Genomic DNA, 21,683 nt, shown 5'->3' with positions numbered 1-21,683 from the left:
TATTTTACAAATTAACATCTTATTTTATAATATTTGTATAAATAGCCTGATATGTTGGAATTAACGACTCAAGCATTAGTATCTCTACTCCAAGCACAACCAAGTTTAGCAGACCAAGTTCCATCATTAGGCCACATTCCTAGATTGTGTCGACAAATGGCAATGCAAAATAATCAACCACTTGTGTATAAAACTGCGTTATTAATACTTAATGAACTAGCAGCGAGCGAAGTAAGTTTGTTAACATCCTTTGTATTGAATATCAGACCAAATTCATTAATATTGATGCAAACTACTTAATTACATCTTTCAGACTTGTATATCATCGATTTGTCAAACGGAATGTATAAGCCCATTGAAACATGCTATGCAATCTAGACGCGATATGATAGCAATAGCGTGCGAGACGTTAAATAGGCTATTTTCGACTAATGAAGATAGACTTATAAAACAGGCGAGTTGAACTTGTAATGTTTCTAAAGATTTTTTATTTAAATACAAAAATTAGTATTAAATTCTAAATATTACATTTTACATATCTAGTTTACTGATTATCTGAGAGTATAAGAATGTTAATCATTTTTTTTTTTCTTTTTTTTTTGGAATAATCGGACATTCGATTATTCGGATAATTTACTTCCCGAGTCCCTTCGGATAATCAAGAGTTTATTGTATTAAATAAAAAAATACATTGTTTTCATTTTATACCTTATCATTTAGGCTTTGGATGCTGAAATGGTACCTTATCTGTTAAATATATTAGATGAACGATTAGATGTTATTGAAATTCCTGCATCAACCAAAGCTCAAATAGTTAAAGCTTTGAAAGCTATGACTAAAAGTTTGTTGTTAGGAGAAAAAGTAAATGCTATACTGGAAAAATCAACTATCTGGGCAGAATACAAAGATCAGCTGCACGATCTGTTCTTTGTTACTACTGGCAATACTGGTTACCTTACTGGTAAGATATACATATAATGTGTTATACAATATATTTGTATAAAATATTTACACACAAATTGTAATGCATAGCTGGAGCGCCGGTGTCTGCTGGTTATTTAACGGCTGGTCCAAGTAACACTCTAACTACTGGCCCACCACCAGTTGAGAAAGAAGATACTTTAATTAATAGGAATGATAGTATCTGATATAGGTAACATCGCAAGTAAAAACGAAATGCAGTAAGAATGTCAATCCTGAAATTCCTATCGATAAATCCTATCGATATAAAGACTACATTGCCTGTGATTTTCGGCTCCTTAAAATAAGGAATTTATCAATCGAATAATGTTTTTGTTAAATTTACATTTATATTAAGATTATTATGATATATATAACGATACTCTTTATTATGCTGTATAGGCAGATTATATAATTACGTAAATAATGTCATTCTTTCCAGCGGCGTTAGCGTGTGGCAAAAGATAGTATTCAATGAAAGTCTATTATTAAACAAATTTTTCTAGAAAAATATCCCTTGAAAGAATGTTCCCTTGTCGATTCTAAAGTTTTCCTAAACAAAGATTTGTTTTGTACTTGATAAATCTTCTGATACAAGTTTTCATATTCATTACAAAATTGAGAATTTACGTTATAAGAATTTGTTTATACCATACAAAAGATTACACCTATCTATCTGTTAAAGTAATATCATGAATGAACAATGTGTGTCCTTTGAAAACCTGTGCAACCTGTTGAAATTAAAAATGCGAGCAAAATAAGACACTTATTACGCAAAAATTTAAACGTAGTGCAACAATTTTCTCTGTGATAGCATTTGAATTGTGAAAAGAGTGTAATGGGAAACACGTGCATAAATTACTTTTATGGTAAAAGAAATATGTTTTAAGAAATTCACATTCATGGCGAACAGAAAAATAGCGTGCAATATTTAGCATTGTTGCTGTATTTAAGTGTGATTAGTACTCCTTGGAAGACTTTTAAAGAATGTATTATATGTATTTTAAATACTTATAAACGAAGACAGTACCTATACGGTCCAAATTTCAAATATTCAGAGTCCCATATGTCACCCATGTTTTATTACCATTATCATTACATGGAAACGTTATAATATACTTGATTTAATAATATACTCTCAGGGGTTAATCGCATTTTTTAGTACTGCAAAATGCTTTCACTTTGTTCAAACACATTGAGAAATTTTTCGACGATAGCAAACACTTTAGATTTAATACAAACAAAAATATGAATACACTCTGTTCTGTGAAATTTTCTAATGTAAAATCCGTTCGCTGTTACTTTTCGCGTGGTGATTTCATGCCGCGTCATTTTTCCAACGAATTTTCTAAGAAATCACGAGTGTATATTGGATGCCTGGTAACGAGTTAATCGATTGTAAAGAAGAGAAGAAGAAAAAAAACGAAATATTAGATGAACATAATCTTAATGGGAAAAATCGAATGTACACTTTAAACGTATTCAGTCGTTGTTTCCAATACAGTGTATATGTTTTCTATTTCTCTTTCGTTTTCTTAAAATGTTTATATATTAAGTAGGTGTATTTTTGTTGAACGTTTCATTGACGCTTAAGACCGAAAAAAGCGCTAAAACTTCTCGGTGATACTAAAACGAGGATCTATCGAATGGAGTAGGTTCCATGGGTAGGGAGTTCCTCTTTTTCATATCAATTTTTAGTATTTTAACGATGCGATTGAGCCAGCGGTATCGAACAACCGTAGAACCTTAGGATGCAATTACAAGCGTTTGCGTTGCTGTTCGCATGCCATCCAACAATTGTAATACAATTTTTGCTACTCCGGATCGAGGAGTCGAGCGCTCCCGGCACCAATGAAAGAACGACGATAGTTCCTTTCGTAATGGCAACGTGCGTGCCCGTTGAATGCACCGTATAAATTTTTTATATTTGCAGTTCTGATAGAAGGCGGACAAACCGAGTTCCTCTTAGAGTCCGTAAATTTTCCGACATAGGTCACACAGGGGGTTCACGTGAACGTAACCCCTCGTTCGCTCGCGTACGCTCGATTCGTCGATCGAATTAATTAGAGAACAGAACAAGCCGAGCGTTCAATCGGACAAAGTGAACATATTCTTCGTCATCGAGCAAGTGAGAACAAAATATGAAAGAAATCAATTGGGCATGGTTTCAGTGTACCGTGTGTAATATTGTTACCGCCAGTCGAGTAACCATGAACAAATATGGGAGAAGCCTTAGTTATTTTTATGTATTTGCGCTTGAGTTCTTAAGGTCGAGATTAAGATATTGTATATACACATATGTATATGAAAGAAGTTATACCACAGATTATTGTACGTACAATTAGAAAATAAACGATTTTGCACATGGTACAATATTCGTGGCACGCTCCCGCGAAACGCCATTTTCCCTGTTTCTTACGTATGTATCGTTTACACTTGCGTTGTTACTTCGCGTGTATCGTTAATCGACCAAACGATACTGATCTTGATCGTTGTACAGAATCTCGTTCATGTTCAAGTACTTAGTCTCCGAGTAACAGGAGAGCAATTTATCCACCTTTTCTTTTAATTGTGTAAACGTGGGTCTACTATGGGGCCGTATGTTCCAGCAAGAGAGCATTATATCGTACCTGCAACGAACAGTGTTACGATTCATTGATTATTCGGCGATCACTATCGAATAAAATTGAATTACTTCCAAAAGGACGAGAAATCAGATTCAACGTCTTTTAACACGTTCACCGATGTGTGTCGATCGAAGAAAATATCACTTCCGAGTATCGCTTTTAAATCAACGAGATTATCGATTATTGTAATGTAAATTACGAATAAATTGTGATACGAAAGACATTCGATAATTTTATCACGGTTATTGTACGTTCGATCGATTATTATAAGTTTACGGTTACTTCTATCATTTGGTGAATCGATAACTGATCAACCTGTTGGGAATTTTATTTCCAAAGTTGAGGAAACAATCGAGGTATTATTTAATAAATCGTTTCTGTGATCTGTCTCTTATTTTTACTTGTTCGAACTTTCATTTTACGTACAGCTCTACTCCACAGTTTAACGGACGTTCCATTCTGTAACCGGATTTCAAAAGCTTCAGAATTGCATCAGTGGAAATCCCAGGATACGGGACAGCGCCCATTGTAACAATTTCCCACAGTAAAATACCAAATGACCATCTGGAGGGAAAATCATATACGTTACGAAAATTCGTTCATTCGCAACACCAACAAACGTAATGGTTCACCGTTATTAGGAATGCATTTAATAATTGTAACAATTTTGTTACTATCAAATAACTTACACGTCGCTATGGGTTGTGTAAAGTTGATGGGTCAATGCTTCGATTGCCATCCATTTTAAAGGTAACTTTCCGTTTCCTTCTTTTCTGTACATATTCTCTTGGTAAACGTCACGACTGAGCCCAAAGTCGGAAATTTTTACTATTCCGTCTGCACATATTAATATGTTACGGGCTGCTAGATCGCGATGGATTATTCGACTCGAGGACAGAAATTCCTGTAAACCGTTTTCAAACGTTAATAACAAATTAGATGCTCAAGATGATTAAAGAATGGAACGAGACAATGGATGGTTAAGTAATGGAACAAGACAGTGGACGATTAAATAATTAACGCAGCACCTGGTGCTTAATTAGATAGATATTTTGTTCGTTAGGAAAAAAAACTATAACAAAAGATATATAAATACACACGCGCGTGCATACTCGTATTTTAAAATGATCGATAAATATAATCTCTGAGGGGGTTTCTTTCTAGATAATAATAACGCAAAAGAAAATCTGTTAAATACGGTTAGTTTTGTTTTAAATTCTTGGTTTTGATAAATTGGACGTTTGCAATGATCGATGTTAGAATGATTAAAAATTTTCATGAATTGAAATGAGGAAAAATTGCATTTTAAACAAAGAATGGAGCATTCAACATCATCGACTCAAAAATCTTTGTATATTCTATTTTGACAATAGGAAAAATTAATTTAGCACGAAATTGTATAATCGAGTGTCGTCTTTCTGAAGAAATATTTCAATAAATTGCAGGTATCGTTAAATTTTTATGCTCGTCATTTTAAAGATCATAATGCTATAGGAAATTTTGTGCAATTGATAATGTTAAATGCCACACTCTGTGTATTAAATTTGAAATTAATGTATACTTTACCATTCCGGTAGCAATTTGTCTTATATAATTCAGTAAATCGATCGCTGTAACAATTTCTGTACATTGTGCTACATCTATAAAGGAAAAAATACTACGATTACAAACAGAAGTGACAGATATTCATGATTTGAACGATTATGTTACATTCTTTCTATTATTGAAAGTGAATTTACGAGAGAACCATTATTGATGGCAATCATAAATAGTGTTAGGAAAAACAAGAATCTGTTTCACAAGGTTTCCTTTAACGAACAAAAACATTTTTTTCTAAAAAGTTCACTTCCCTTTAAAGTGTCACGTTTAAAAAATTCCCAATATTTTTGACTTTATTTAAGATATATTTTATTTCCAAAATTAAAGAAACAATTCTGGTATATTTCATAAATCACTTTTGTGATTTGTCTTTTATTTATACGAGTTTAAACTTCCATTTTACGTAGAGCTCTACTTCGCATATTAACGTACGTTCCCTCTTGAAATTGTTCATCAAGTCACTTTGTAAAAGAAAAGTGTGTTATCTTGAAATATATGTGAATAAGTTTGCAATGTTTGAAAAAACTATTGTCACTAGTGTTCGAGGAAAAAATTCACTGAGCTACGTTTTCTTTTAGTATTGTAAACTATAGGAGACCAACTTAATGGGAACTTAAGGTGTAAAAAATCAGACGAAAACGTAAACGTGTTAAATATTGTTAGCAGTTCACTCACCTGTACTGTGACGATACATAAAACTATAAATTTCCTAAAGAAATTAAACGATTGAGATCTGTCACAAGAAATGAAATAATAATAAGATATTTAGAATCGAAAATCTGTTTTCCTTTTTTACTTCGTTATAATGAATTGCACAGAAACATAACTTTTCATTAAACGATGCTGGTATATACTACACATATATGTATACATATATATATATATATAAATGTAATATAGAACCTCTCAGAAGGAAAGCTGATCAATTCCATGCAATAAAAAGCAGATAAAGTTAACGTTATAAACACTGTTTAATCTTTGTCTTACACGAGAGGTTCATATGTAAATATTAATTACCTTGTTGAATATCGTATAAACGGTTCGTAATTATATGAATGATTTGATCACTTTGTTCCTTTCCACCTATTTAACACGAGAAGAAAACAAAAATGTATCCAGGCGAGTGTCGATCGGCTCGTCGTTTCAAATAATGTAAATTATGTAAATTACGTATTGATTGGCAAATGGTAAATACCGAATGTGTGCGAAAGATATTGTATGCCATTGTTAGTGACCGTATCTGCCTCGTATATGAACCTTACTTTGTGATTGAAAGCAATGTTTACCATATTTTGCCAGATCTGAAAATTGATCGCGTTTTACAGCTATTGACAACAATTTTTCAACGATTCTCGTACAAACCGTGAACAAATCGTCCCAGTTACTACATCGATCTGGTTCTAAAGAGTAGATAGAAAGTGTACGTTCTAAAGAGCGAAAAAAAATAGTGTCCTCGAGGCTCAAAATTCTGTCGATGTTTCGTTCTTAACTCGTCTAATTCGTGTTAACGAGTCGAGCAATCGGTAACTGTGAAAATTTGTTTCACGGATTGCGCAGAGTTAAATTTACTATCGTTACTGGACGTTTGCAACCGAAACATTTCCAAACACGTTACGTTGTATCACTCACTCTCCTCAAGTAGGTTTGTAAGTCCCCTTTGCTACAATATTCCACAACCAGCACTGGCTCGTTGTACAAAACGCAACAACCGATCAACGATACTATGTTTGGATGCTGACCAGCGTACTTCATGATCAGTATTTCTTTGCGAAGATTTTGTATATCCTCCGCGCTTGGGTTCTCTGTGACGCAACATTTAAAATGACAAGTACCATGAATACAAGATGAAGCAGAGACAGTGTCGTGGTTGTAGCTTCTCGAAAATATTTTCAAAGCGTTAGACTACTTATCTATTACGAAATAGATCATACGTTTCACCTTTGGGCATTTTAACCGCGACTTCGGTCACGTTACCGTATTCGTCTTCCAACGAGCCTAGTCTTACAATACCATAAGCACCGCTACCAAGAACACCTTCGAGTTTCAACAGCTTTGGGGACAGCTCGAATTTATCGTGTATCAACGAGATATTGTTCATTTCAGTCTTGTAATCTTTGAAGGGTAATTTTGCGGTAGTTTCTATGAGCGAATCCATTGGATCGAGTGTCTGCAGAATCATTTTAAAGAGATTATTCATTTTAAGACGATTTTTATATTCGTATTTCTTTTTCTCTCAAGGGGAGGTTTCGGTCCGAGAGGTCAGAGAATGGTTTTTTTTAATGCATAGAAAGATGTCTAATTTATTTTGTTTCTCGATGAATATTTGCCACGGATTAACAAACGTCACGTATTGTGCAATGCTGAAGAATTTTTATTGTAATGCAAAATCTGTGTTCGAAGTGATACAAGAATCTAGTTACAAACAAGACGAGAACACAAAGTTATTCTTCGTTGTTTGGGGTGAGTTGGTTGATTGATCTATACAACGATAAAATATTCGTTATTGTAGTAAAATCTGTTTTGTGTCAATGTGCATCTAATATGAACCAATATTGAATCCATGTGACGTTTATATGTAAGCCAATCTATGATTTTGATAATTTTTAGAATTTTTAAATTTCCTTTTAATTACACATTCTTCAAACACCAAAGAAATGAAAATTTCGACAGAAACGATTTTTTGAAAGCTCTAGACCGAAACCTTCCCTTAAATCACAAAATAACAAAGTTTTAAGGTATTATTTGCGAATGTAGTATTTTACACAAGTGGATAATAATTTCTAGTTTTTTTTTTTTATCACTGCAAATTAAAATTAATGCATGCAGTTAATCTTTTTTTCAATATTACAAGAAATGTTTGTCACAAGTTGTGTTGTAGATTTCAGTACGCTCACCTCGAAATGTGCACATTCCACGCCAAAGTGCTTGTTTCTTTGTTTGTAGTATTGAAAATAAATCACCGCGACCAGTATCACAATTATGATAGATATATTTATTCCAATGATATATTCACTGTTGAATTTGTTTATGTCTGCAGCCAAAATAGTGTAAAATCATAATTGATTCCGAATACAGGTATTCGTTATTATCATTATTATAGATCGTAATTATAATCACGTATATTAAATTCATCTAAAAATGTACATATATATATGTTGCCTACGAAAATAATTTTCACGTTAAAATTTCATACGATAACGTTGGTCTTACTTAGTACAATATTCCTGTACATTTATCAGTTGTTTTTAGTATTTTCGGAAAATTCGATTTATTATTATCGGTAACTAATTTTGGATACGATATACCTGTAATGCGGTATCAAATATATTACTAAACTAAAAGTAAGAATAAATGCTTAATGGGATGAGAGACATTTAATGACGAGATGTATCTAATAACAAATTTTACTTTGCACTTGCACAATGGTCTCGGGACTCGATTTTAAATTGAACAATTAAAATTTTACTGTTACGTGTCTATTTGTCGGGAACATACGTGAAAGGCAAATTTGTCATTTTTCAATTCAAATTAATCGACTTCGTTAAAATAATAATGCGTTACATTAAAGTTATATACTTGCGTGTTCAACGATGAGATTTTTGATAATCGATGTGGACAAACTTGTACCTCCTAACGAGTCAGCAACAATGCTTACCTCGTACTGAGATTCCAATTTTAAATTTAAGAAGGTGGTCTCGATTTTATCCTTTAAAAAAAACAACAGTATAACTGTTAAAGTTATAGGAAATTTTAACTGTTAAAGTTATAAGTACAGTTTAACTGTTAAAGTTATAAGAAAGTTTAACTATTAAAGTTATAAGAAAGTTTAACTGTTAAAGTTATAAGTACAGTTTAACTGTTAAAGTTACAAGTACAGTTTAACTGTTAAAGTTATAAGAAAGTTTAACTGTTAAAGTTATAAGAAAGTTTAACTGTTAAAGTTATAAGTACAGTTTAACTGTTAAAGTTGTAAAAAAATTTAACTGTTAAAGTTATAAGTACAGTTTAACTGTTAAAGTTATAAGTACAGTTTAACTGTTAAAGTTATAAGTACAGTTTAACTGTTAAAGTTATAAGTACAGTTTAACTGTTAAAGTTATGAGTACAGTTTAACTGTTAAAGTTACAAGTACAGTTTAACTGTTAAAGTTATAAGAAAGTTTAACTGTTAAAGTTACAAGAAAGTTTAACTGTTAAAGTTACAAGTGCAGTTTAACTGTTACAGTTATAAGTACAGTTTAACTGTTAAAGTTATAAGTACAGTTTAACTGTTAAAGTTATAAGTACAGTTCAACTGTTAAAATTATAAGAAATATATCATTCACGAACGAAATCTTAGCGACGATTATTTTTTTAATTGAACATTAAATACGTTAAACTAGACGCGTTACTGATACACTAAACTCAAAATACAATTTAATTTAGATAAATTATATTTTAATACATTTATTATTCAAAACAACCGTACAAATCGACTAAACCTACTTATTTACAGGTAGCTAAGACCTGACACGAAGTTAGACAAGGTATGAATGAAATAATTTTACTCACGCCGGATATGTAGTTAACTAGAGGATCATGATCCTTCTCCAAATCGATTTGTACTATGTAATTGGATGGTTCGTGTACAGGTTTGTTCCAGCTGACATAAAGATCGTATAATTGTCCATTGTAAATATGCGTGACTTGTAGCCCTTCCACTTTCTCTGGTGCTAAGGTGTAAAAAATCATTATTGAAGAATGCAAAATTCGTCTCACGAATTATCCGAAAATTGATACTCCTACCAAATACGATTCTAATCGTTTCACGCGACTAATTTACTAAATAATTAACGGTGAAGCATCTTAACGGTCCAATAATAAATTTTTACATACTCACCGCAAATGGTCAAATTATTATAATATTCTAGACAAGTGGGTGTATATATATTAATAGATATCTGAGGACTGGTTTTAGTTCTATCATTGTTAACTGAGAAAATCGAGACGGTGTTGTTCTGATCGAACATTAACTCTTTTATTTCAAATTGAAAATGTGACATCTGCCAAACAAAGAGAATTAAATTATAACTATATTGCAGAGTTGTTCGAAAGCGATAGGGAGGAATAAAAATTAGCGCTAAACGAAGCGAATATAAATTCTATATACGTACGAATCGTTAGAGGATACAAATTATGTTTCGTATAAAAATTAATTTTAATCGTAAATATTATTACCCTTAGAGAAAACTGCACCAATTCGTGTTCTCCATGCCAGATTAACACATTGTAATTACAACTACGATCTGAAATTGTTACGTACACTTGAGTCGTGCAATGCACTCAGGTATTGTGTATACACAACATATTATGAATGAAAATTTTAATCGAACAATACTCGTTTCTTTATATTATCATTTACACGATAAGTTCACGGATCGATAACGATAATAATTATATGATTTTTTTGTTACAATAGATCGATTATTCAAGTCACTGGATGTATAAAAGTATTAGGGAAAAGTGTTCGATAAATTAACAATTTCATAAGTACGAAAAAACATATTTTTCCATTTTAAAGGAACTGCAATGGCATTGTACAAATAAATCTCACGAAAAAAGTGAGACTGTAGGATAATAAACCTTTTCGTATTATTTAACATTATGAAACAGAATGTACCATTTATTTTAATTGATTGACGCATTCTGTATAGAAAAAACAATAAATATATATTGTAAGAAAGAATACATGTAAATAAATGTTCGTAAGTATCGATAAATATTCATTCGCTTATTTATCATTACTGATTGTTTTATACGTTTGGTAACAAAAGAATAATACAACAAAAAGAAATAATATACGAAGGAAAGCAGTATACCAAAAATAAAAGTAAAAATTATAAGACCGATTTTAAGAGTAATACCGTCAGCAGTAAATAAATAAATTTGTATCGAGAGTTTAGCGAAGTTATGAATTTAATTTTTGTAGTGTCAAATTTGAAAAAGAAAATTTGTAATTTTGAAAAAAATACACGATTAATTTACTAGAAACAAAAACAAAGAAATACCAAATTTCTATCGAATTGTTCAATTGAACGTTTATTTGCGTTTATAATCCCGTTTGTTTCTTCTTAATTATCCACGATGCCATTCGTAAACACATTGTTATTACCTTCTGCCGGTTCAAAATCAACTTCTGCGCGTAGATTACATTCATTTTCCTCGTCTACCTCTAATTTTAACAACGATACACTTTGCACGGATAGCGGTACATAATTGGCTGAAAGAAAAAGAACGCGGGAAATAAATTAAAAAATTTTCCATTCAAAGTAACCATCATGTGTAGATTTGCTGGCTGAATACATTGGGTGTATAGAAATTAATTTCTTAAAAATGACTACACGTAATAAATTCATTTCGTTAGAAAAAAATGAATCGCTTTAGTTAGACAACTAATGTAAAAAACCATCTAATTTCCAGAGTTCTAACACTAGAACCACCAACATGGTCAATTTGAATTGTTTGAAACTTCTTTTTAAAATTACTCGATTATTAAAAGTTTCTTTGTCTACGATATACGTAGACAATTATTGAAATAGACAACTAATGTAAAAAACCATCTAACGTCCAAAGTTGTAACACTAGAACCACCAACATGGTCAATTTGGATTGTTTGAAACTTCTTTTTAAAATTACTCGATTATTAAAAGTGTCTTTGTCTACGATATACGTAGACAATTATTGAAATAGACAACTAATGTAAAAAACCATCTAATTTCCAGAGTTCTAACACTAGAACCACCAACATGGTCAATTTGGATTGTTTGAAACTTCTTTTTAAAATTACTCGATTATTAAAAGTGTCTTTGTCTACGATATACGTAGACAATTATTGAAATAGACAACTAATGTAAAAAACCATCTAACTTCCAGAGTTCTAAACTTCTTTTTAAAATTACTCGATTATTAAAAGTGTCTTTGTCTACGATATACGTAGACAATTATTGAAATAGACAACTAATGTAAAAAACCATCTAATTTCCAGAGTTCTAACACTAGAACCACCAACATGGTCAATTTGAATTGTTTGAAACTTCTTTTTAAAATTACTCGATTATTAAAAGTGTCTTCGTCTACGATATGCGTAGACAATTATTGAAATAGACAACTAATGTAAAAAACCACCTAACTTCCAGAGTTCTAAACTTCTTTTTAAAATTACTCGATTATTAAAAGTGTCTTTGTCTACGATATACGTAGACAATTATTGAAATAGACAACTAATGTAAAAAACCATCTAATTTCCAGAGTTCTAACACTAGAACCACCAATGTGGTCAATTTGGATTGTTTGAAACTTCTTTTTAAAATTACTCGATTATTAAAAGTGTCTTTGTCTACGATATACGTAGACAATTATTGAAATAGACAACTAATGTAAAAAACCATCTAACTTCCAGGATACGTATGTGATCTGATACAAATAATAATACGTTTACTGTCGATACTTAAAAATGAACAGAGGGTGGGTATCTTAGGACAGATTTGAAAAATGATAGAGTGATCGAAATAACGTAGCACGTTATACCGAATCTGTAGTTCTGGGCTATCTTTAATAAACATCATTTTACGTATTCAACCTACATTTCAAACTCGTGTCAATTATTCCTACATTTATTTCAACGATGGACATGAATGATGGATTACCTTTGTACGTCGAAAACAAACTCGACGTTTCGGGGTGTAAAATTCCATCCTTCGTTATTTTATAGAAACGAAATCTGTAAACGGTACCCGCTGTCAAATTTGTAAATGTTGCTAAACTGGCCTTGGTCTGTAAAATAAATTTACCATCTGAGATGCGGGAAAAATGTATCGTATCTTTACGGTAGTATTATTCAATTTTATACAGCGATTTATTTTTCTCATATATATGGAAAATATTCTTATTTCAAGAAGAGAAAGACTTGTATAATATATGCTATAGACAATAAACAAAATGAATTGACGCGTTGGAACGAATTTCATACATTTTTCAAGCATCGGGGATAATTGTTAGATAATGTACAAGATCAGTTTTTCCGTCTAGAACATAATTTTCAGCAATGTTCTATTGTATTAATGTATTAAAGTTGTAGATTTACATTTCGAGAAATAAATTTAAACAGATTGCTCGTTTTCAGTTGTGCGCAGTGTGGGTGAACCTATTAGTTAGTAGCTCTCTGTACGATTTCGATAATTTGTTAATTTGTCGTTAAGGTAGTCTAATGTAATTAGACAATTTTAAGGTAATTCTGGACAATTTTTTTTCACCACCGATAAGAATAAGCTGGTTAAAATTAAAGAATAAAAGTCTCGATAGCTCATTCACGAACGACACGAAATGCAATTCATAGTTTTTTACCGCTTTCGCAGAGATCCAAGCATATTCGGATACATTTTGTTCGATAATGTACATCCCAGGATTAAACGCGATCATCATTAGATTCTCGCTAGTGCAATGGAGACTCGTATTGGCCGTAGTGTCTTCGTCTACCTGTGAATAAACTGTTCACAAAAGTTGGATTTATGGCAGACACGTAATAAAAAGTAGTATATAGAAATGACAGAGTTTCAAGCAAAATAAAAAAATCTATTCCTGGGGGTACGTATTCCCTTGTACGATCTGTAAATTCACCTGTAAATTAATAGAAATAAATGTGTGTGAAAGTGGTTCGAGTAAATTCGCAACGATGCGATTAAAGAAAACTCGTGCACACGTGACTCTAGTGTTTTTGTTTACTAGAGTGACATTCTTTCACTTTAAATATTCGAAAATTTGCATTAGTGAGAAAACGTCAGTGACGAAAGGAAAATATTCGAAATAAACAAATTTCAAGTATGGATCTAGTCGGGGGCAAAAGTAAATGTATAAATGATACAAATGGTTATTAGAATTTATTAAAAATTGTGTCACCATGTTCATAGGCTCCCAAACCGACTAAAATATTACTTCATTTTAAAGCTTTAACTCGATCGAAGATGTTACTTCTGAAAAATTATTTAAGAAGTAGCGTTGGTCGGAGCTATTTAAATAATTCATCGATAATGTTTATTGAGAGGGACACAGTGTGCCCCGAACCGCGGTAAACATTTGCAAATTAACGTTGTATTACAAGTGTATTTAATGGAGAACGCGATTAATTACGAAAAAATAATCAATGACAACTGCACCAACTGCATTCTTGTGGAAAGTAACTATTCTACATTGAACAAAAAATGGTAGACACGTAATGCATCGACTGTTCAATACCTAATCTCGTAAATAGTGTATTAAAAATCGTTCGAAGTGTGCAAAAAAAAAATCATGGCGAAGGTCCTTTGTAAATTGCAATCGTTATAGGTTATGAAATATCACGGAAGTAATACAAGGTTAATTTTCATTAAACTCTGCACGGTTAACTTTCCACGATTCATCTCCCCCGATCCCTTCCACTCACAAGGGCCTCGAGCTCAACGAAACCTAACCCAGCAGAAGAGAAAAAAACAGTTTACATATCACGTAATATTGTATATATTAAATCAATTAAAACTAGTCTGATTTCTGTCGTGTTTGGACTCATTTCAATCGGAAGAATCTGAAGAATACATTGGTGCAATTTTTAGAAAGATAACACGAAAGCTACAGAAAATGAAATTTTGTATATTGCACGATTATTTTTTTTATTACAACACCATCTTCAGAACTACCAAAGGGGTCGATTTGGCTTGTTTCAAACTTCCTTTTAAGATTGAAAAGAACTTCGATTGTCCTTTAAAACACTTTCTCCTGTTATAAACATTCTTTCTCTTTGTCGAGCAACGTTGGAGTTCAATTCTACAATAAATGAGCCATTTTGCACGCGAAACTTTCACTGCTGGGTCCGTTAACCGTGCATTGTCGACTTACACTAGTTATGGCGAAGAGGACAATATTCGATGGTTGATATTTAAATAGAATGACCAAACGTAGATCATAGATGGAAAGTATCGTGTACGTGTACACTCTCAATGTCCAAAATTAGGCGTGTACATTGACCCTAGACATGTCGTCATAGTTCGTGTATGAAAAGATACGAGTGTATTGCTTTTACATGTTGGTCCACTGTTAGAAGGTGCGATGTACGATAATTCATAAAATCTAGCATGTGGTTTGATACGACTTAGAGAAAAATAATTTTTCGCAATTTTTAATTCGAATCAACGTGCACAATTACACATACGATTCTTTTACTATTAACAACGCGACTACCATTTTTCACAAATTTCGTACTTCTTCGAAACATTTTAGAACTACAATTGCAATAAAAAAACCCGCGTTAAATTCAAGAGTAGAGTTTCTGTAATTTACGTAATTGTGCAATATCCATTTATCTCGTCATTTATTCGATATCGTAGACAAAACAATTGTACCTTGCAAGTGATCACGATACGGTCAGAGTAACATTTAGAGAGCGATATTAACTTTTTCGCAATATCGTTAATCTTGGTAAAAAGTTCAAACACTTACGGTCGATTTCGTTTATGTAATCATTACAAGCTTCTTGGCACGTTTCCTGGAAAAAAAAGAAACAATATACACAGTTACGTTTATTATTCATGTACGCTGTAAAACCACGCCTCTGTATTTTTACACGATTTATACAAGATGTTGCATATTGAAAGGAATCGAAAGTGGAATGGAAATGTTCTTAAAGTATGGTCGCGTTTTGAAAATGTACGATAGACTTAATTTTAAATTAACGTTATAGTAACATTTGGTTCACTGGATGAAACGATTTAATGTATTTGCAACGATGGTTGTTGAGGTGATTATCGTTGTTCGAGCGTGAACGAAGGACGCGTAAAAATGGTAAGTGTTGTAAATTCGAAGAGAGCTATAGTGAACACGACCCAGAACAGTTTCATAATTTCTTATGAAAGTCAAAGGCAAGATTACGTAAAACGTGCCGTACAGTTTATCGTAGCCGTTTCGAATGTAAATCTTCTGTATCTATTCTACTAGTTTCAAACCTTGAGAAGACAACAATACATCTGCTCGTAGAACTAGAAACTGACAACGGACCCTCACCGATCCAAAAATTCAACAAATCGTGTAACATTGTGCGCGAGTAGAGTATTTCATCCGTAACAGAAAATCATTTTTCGTTAGCAACATGATACGAATGCAGATTTTTCTTTCGCGTGCAATACCTTCACATTCGTGAAAGAAGTAAAGTTTAAATGAAAATTGTACATGATTATCGAGGGATTCATACTGTACAAAATTGTTGTTTTTGTCGATGATTATTCGTGAACTGTTTTGTAGATATAAAAAAGTATGCAACCGAGTGAAATCATTCGTTGAAATAATGCAGATTTTTCTTTCGCGTGCAATACCTTCACATTCGTGAAAGAAGTAAAGTTTAAATAAAAATTGTAAATGATTATCGAGGGATTCATACTGTACAAAATTGTTGTTTTTGTCGATGATTATTCGTGGACTGTTTTGTAGATATAAAAAAGTATGCAACCTTTCAAAGGTGAAAGAAAAGAAGAAAGTTAATGTTAAAAGATCAAGATTTCAGGATTCAGATTCATGGGATTGGATTTATTTTGTAGATATAAAAAAGTATGCAACCTTTCAAAGGTGAAGAGAAGAAGAAAGTTAATGTTAATAGATCAAGATTTCAGGATTCAGATTTATGGGTAGTACACATTAAAGAAGAACCCATGGTACACCTCTTCAACGGTAAGAATAATATTATAATTTTTTAAAAAAACATAAGCAATTAATAATCGTACTTGATACTTTGAAAATTAACAGTTAACATTGTACCATAATTTTATAATGTCAGAAGCGACGACTTCTTCGATTTAGCGAGCAGAATACGTCTCTCGAGAATCCAATTCGAACACAACCAATGAATTTCAGACGAATGAAAATTTTGCAGAAAGTACGTGTAAAATTAAAAGAACTTTTAAAATACCTCGTATAATCATCGAAGTAAGAATATGATAAGATATTCGTTTAATTATAGATCGCATGCGACGGACAGAAAATCATTTCCAGTATTAAAACCAACAATCGAACTCTGACAAATTCAACATTCGACCTAGATTCACCAAGCACTTTTATTCAATTTACCAAGTACTGTACAACTTTCAAATCCTGAAATTCTGTTTTTACACCCCCTGTGTATAAAACTGATCTAAGCTGATACCAACACCTTGAGAAAAATATAAAAAATCGCGTGAAAACTGTCTCGACCGACTACGTGGGAACGTAACTGAAAAATGTTGACATTTCGTGTGCACCGACTCGATAATTGTGCAACTCTACTAACATAAGCACGAAGAGTTATAGAATAAAAATTTGGACGAAAACTTTAGTAAAGATTTCTCGAAGCTGTTGTCGCTCCTCACTGTCTCCAGATAATGCTAGCTGCCATTGTTATGGAGATTTCATACGTATATATTGATATATTTATATATGTTAAACATATTCGAAAGCAGGAAAATCTGATCAATCCACGTATACGATACTCCATCTCGAATCGTCCATTGGGGGGAATTTGCGATGCGTTCCAAACACATTGACGACCTTCTTCTCTTACGAGAACAGAATCGAAGGACAAGGAAATGCGTTGTTATCTCCGAGCAAGTCACTACTGGGTTGCAGGCAACGATGCATTTATGAACCATAAGAGACTGGAGAAAGTATAGAAGCATGCATTGACATCAATTATAATAACTTCAATGAACGAAAAACAATATGTTACGAACACCATGGGTCGAAAAAGACCCGAGGGAAGCACCAGAGTTAACGATCCTATCAACGTCAAAATTCAAAATGGAGCACAACGTGCCCAATGAAATATTTCTCGACGAATCTTTCTAGAAATACAACATATAAGTATAAAACAATATTTCATTCACATTCTGTGTGCAACGAAAAATACGAGACTGTACACCATAAAATTTGCAAGCATAGCGCTTAACCTAAAAACATTCTTTCGTTTGAGTGTACACTGAAAGAGTGGGATGAAAATGAGAATTATAATATGCAAATTACAGACGAAAATAAATTGCATCGACTGTTTGCAATGTACCTCGATTGTTTTTAGATATTCTTGCAGTTTTAATATCGACCAGAGTAGACTTAAATTGTTGATAATTAGACTTCGAAGAATTGATAATTGTAGAGGGTCTGTTAATGTTGAGTATAACGAAGAAGAGTGAAAGAATTGGTAGAAATTCTTGTGTATAAATGAAACAAGATAAATGTTGGAATTTTAACCGAGCGAATGTTGCATTATTAAGGTTTCGAGCCTCAATTATGGATTGTTATAATTAATCCAAGGGTAAATAGTTACGAGCGAAAAGTATTAATAACAATATCGAATGAGATAAATACTCTCAAAAACTTACCAAGTAAATGCATACCTAATTTCGAACCACTTAATTAATTTTAAAGCGTTTTGTTTCATTATACAATGAAAGTCTTTGGATAAAAAAATGTCCCAAATATGGAAATTATATTTTGACAATGCAATATAATAAGAGACTGGAGAAAGTATAGGAACATGCATTGACATCCATTATAATAACTTTAATGAATGAAAAACAATATATTACGAACACCATGGGTCGAAAAAGACCCGAGAGAAGCACCAGAGTTAATGATCCTACCAACGTCAAAATTCAAAATGGAGCACAACGTATTTAATTAAATATTTCTCGACGAATCTTTCTAGAAATACAACATTTTCCAAAGTACGATTATGCAAAAGCAGACAATTGTTCTTTACTTGGTAAGTTCTTTTACTTCTTGGCTGATTTTATGATCGACAAAAATGGAGTAAAAGTCTTCATATTGGTAGCTTGTGACCCTTTACTTTCTTTACAATTTTTTATCTTTTAAAAGCACATGGAACGTTTTGAAAAAAAGAAAGTAAAAATTGTACATTTTCTCAAATGTATTCTTCGTGCTCGATTCTATGAAGAGAATTAGAGCAGTACTGTAGTATTTAGGTCAACGGTTATTGGGAGGTTATGGCACACCGTTGCAAAGGTTATGAGTAGAGTCCAACAATGGTGGTCACAGCTACCGCAAACGTACCATTCGGAAAATGACTTTTTCTAACTACTTTGTTACAACGTGTAAGCTATAGAAAAAATAATCAAGCGAGTTCGTTACATCTCAACGACCTTGAGCTAAAAAATTAATCAAAATTAGTTTGCACCAGTGTAGCTTTGCTAGTGTTGGATTTAAGTTGACATAGATATTATATATCTAACAGATTGTTCAATAAGTTTTATCGTTCGATAAAACTTATCGAGCAACTTAGTACTGTACTGTTCGATAATTTTTATCGAATGACAAAACTTATTGAACAATCTAGTATAAGACTACCTCGTATTAATTTTTTTTAATTTTATGGTAACCGTGACCATTCTTCTTGGATTCCTCTACCATACGTTTACCATAGAAAATCATACCTCCCAATGGTCGTTCGCCTAAGTACTATAGTGTAGCCGAAATTAAAAAATTAAGATAACATAAAAGATTACGATACCCATGAGTACAGGCAAATTTGTTTCAATTTATAGTAAAAAAGGACTGCTTGTGTCTGTCACGAGCAAGTCAAGCAAGTGATTGATAAGCTTAATAAAATACTAAATAATAAATATTTATTGACACAAATATATAGAAGCTAGCCAGAATTTTTTCAACGAGAAGCTCTTTCTTTAATAAAGTTGTTCGAAGATTCTGAAAAGTTTCATTTCTATTTTTTTTTTTCAGATAAATATATCTACAATAGATAGTATTTAATAGTGAATCATACTGAACATTTCAGATCATTTAATCAAAGTTTTAGAAAACTTACGTGGTCTGATTAACCCTTGTGCACTGTTTCGATCAATTTAACCCGAGATTTTTGTCATTAAATATATTTTAACGAAACGTTAAATTTTCGAAAATTGTACCAACTTTTATCAATATTACTTGAAAACTGTATCACGAAAGTAAAAATACATTTAACGTTGTTTTGTACGAGATTTCTATATTTTTTTAAAACAATGGGTATCTATTTTTAGTTAGATATATGACTTATTTCATTTCTCAGGAAATTTATGATAACTAGTTATAATTCAAGTGTAAAATAGACATTCGAATATAGACGAGAACTATACTAATAGTTTATCTGTGCTGATAGTACGATACGAAATAGTAAAATATTTTTTACCCTAACCAGACCAAAAATTGGAAGTTATTGCACATTATAATTCTACTAAATGTGTTGTGGATACATTAAACAATCAGTAGATGTACCTACACCTGTGATCATCGTGTAAATCATTGATCAATGACTTGATTATAAATGAAGATACATTCAAATTGGAATAATGCAAAGTTATAGAACGTCGTTTATTTTTAAACGAAATGGATCAAGATTTAATAAACCTTGCATTCGTAGAAGAACATTGCTACCAAAAAATCAATTTTTTAAAACATACAGGAAAATAATGCATTATCGATGCATCTGCATCTACATCGCTTGTAGTTGCAAGATCAAAAATAAATAATAAACGACATCAAAAGTAAAAATCATACATGCAGAGAAAATTCGGTAGTTGTCTGTAAAAATGTATAAATAAAACTTAATTTATATTTCTTACAATTTAGTTCTGAATCGATTCAATTTACTTATAAAACACCCAAAATCAATTATGATCTTTCATATCGATAAAAGAACTACTTGCACTTAATACAAGCATACCATGCAAGCAACGTATAATTCAAATTTGTTTAAATATAATATTTTTCCTATGCCGGGCAATTTTACTCGAACAGCTCCAATATAAGAATTATTTCAAACAGTGAATACGCTACGAGGAAAATTTGTTCTCAAAAATTTCCAAGATTGCCCAATCTTTTTAACCAGAAGTAAATATTTTCTTTGCAAATATTATTATACACTCGTGTATAACAATATGACATACACTTATAGTATCGAAATGAAAGAAAAGAGCGTTGATAAACATTGGTCCAAAAACCAATCGTACTCCAGTCGCAAGACTATTGTATCTCCTCCGTTAATAATTATCCAGTTACCTATTCGTTGTTCATTACACGAATTGTTCTCGTTCAAATCCATATTACCCCATTAAAATATACCTATTATTGTTCGATCCGTGTAAGAAAATAACGGAACCAATTTTTTGTCCATGCGTCCAGATTATTTTACGAAACGGTTTTTGGACACATGTTCGTTGACATCTTCCCGTTTACGAATTTCCCAATCACAAGCTGCTCACGTTTACACAGGCGGTCAAACAGTCGATCAGCGGCGAAATATCCTGTACGGCGATTACATAGCCGGAGAGCACGCAAAGCGACAGAAATCGGTGTATCGTATGCATCACTCCGGTGTCTCCGATTCCACTTGAACGCGTACGAGGGACACTGATTGAACTTGGACGTCTTTGAAATTTTAAAGGCTCAACAGTGACAGCGA

The 21,683-nt window shown here is 32.2% G+C and overlaps 2 protein-coding genes and 1 long non-coding RNA gene across 4 annotated transcripts in view; 2 read left to right on the top strand and 1 right to left on the bottom strand.

The window, feature by feature from the left end:
- Positions 1–3,808, top strand: part of Rme-8 (receptor mediated endocytosis 8) — a 12,500-nt gene extending 8,692 nt beyond the window's left edge. For both annotated transcript variants that reach the window (XM_076308225.1, XM_076308224.1), the window contains exons 15-18: positions 46–231; positions 314–454; positions 721–961; positions 1,033–3,808. In XM_076308225.1, the coding sequence (XP_076164340.1) occupies positions 46–231; positions 314–454; positions 721–961; positions 1,033–1,148 (684 nt within the window). In that variant the 3' untranslated portion in view covers positions 1,149–3,808. The remainder of the gene's footprint in view (positions 1–45; positions 232–313; positions 455–720; positions 962–1,032) is intronic.
- On the bottom strand, positions 1,874–21,683 carry LOC143145152 (tyrosine-protein kinase receptor torso-like). Its single transcript, XM_076308226.1, has 18 exons — positions 21,484–21,683; positions 15,692–15,737; positions 13,568–13,710; positions 12,871–12,997; positions 11,337–11,444; positions 10,403–10,470; positions 10,065–10,227; positions 9,737–9,897; positions 8,763–8,892; positions 8,081–8,217; positions 7,125–7,353; positions 6,816–6,988; positions 6,382–6,487; positions 6,204–6,269; positions 5,154–5,227; positions 4,277–4,491; positions 4,014–4,151; positions 1,874–3,590 (listed from the first exon to the last, which is right to left on the bottom strand). Exons 1-18 carry the CDS (start codon positions 21,586–21,588, stop codon positions 3,422–3,424), a joined length of 2,358 nt encoding a protein of 785 aa, XP_076164341.1. The 5' UTR covers positions 21,589–21,683; the 3' UTR covers positions 1,874–3,421.
- LOC143145208 (uncharacterized) lies at positions 17,037–17,339 on the top strand. The gene is made up of 2 exons (XR_012991638.1): positions 17,037–17,117; positions 17,202–17,339. It is a non-coding gene; the product is annotated as an uncharacterized LOC143145208 (long non-coding RNA).

Source organism: Ptiloglossa arizonensis, chromosome 4, assembly GCF_051014685.1.
Source record: "Ptiloglossa arizonensis isolate GNS036 chromosome 4, iyPtiAriz1_principal, whole genome shotgun sequence".
NCBI lineage: Eukaryota > Metazoa > Arthropoda > Insecta > Hymenoptera > Colletidae > Ptiloglossa > Ptiloglossa arizonensis.
The sequence above is the reverse complement of the archived record's forward strand: the minus strand, read 5'-3'. Positions and strand labels throughout refer to the sequence as shown.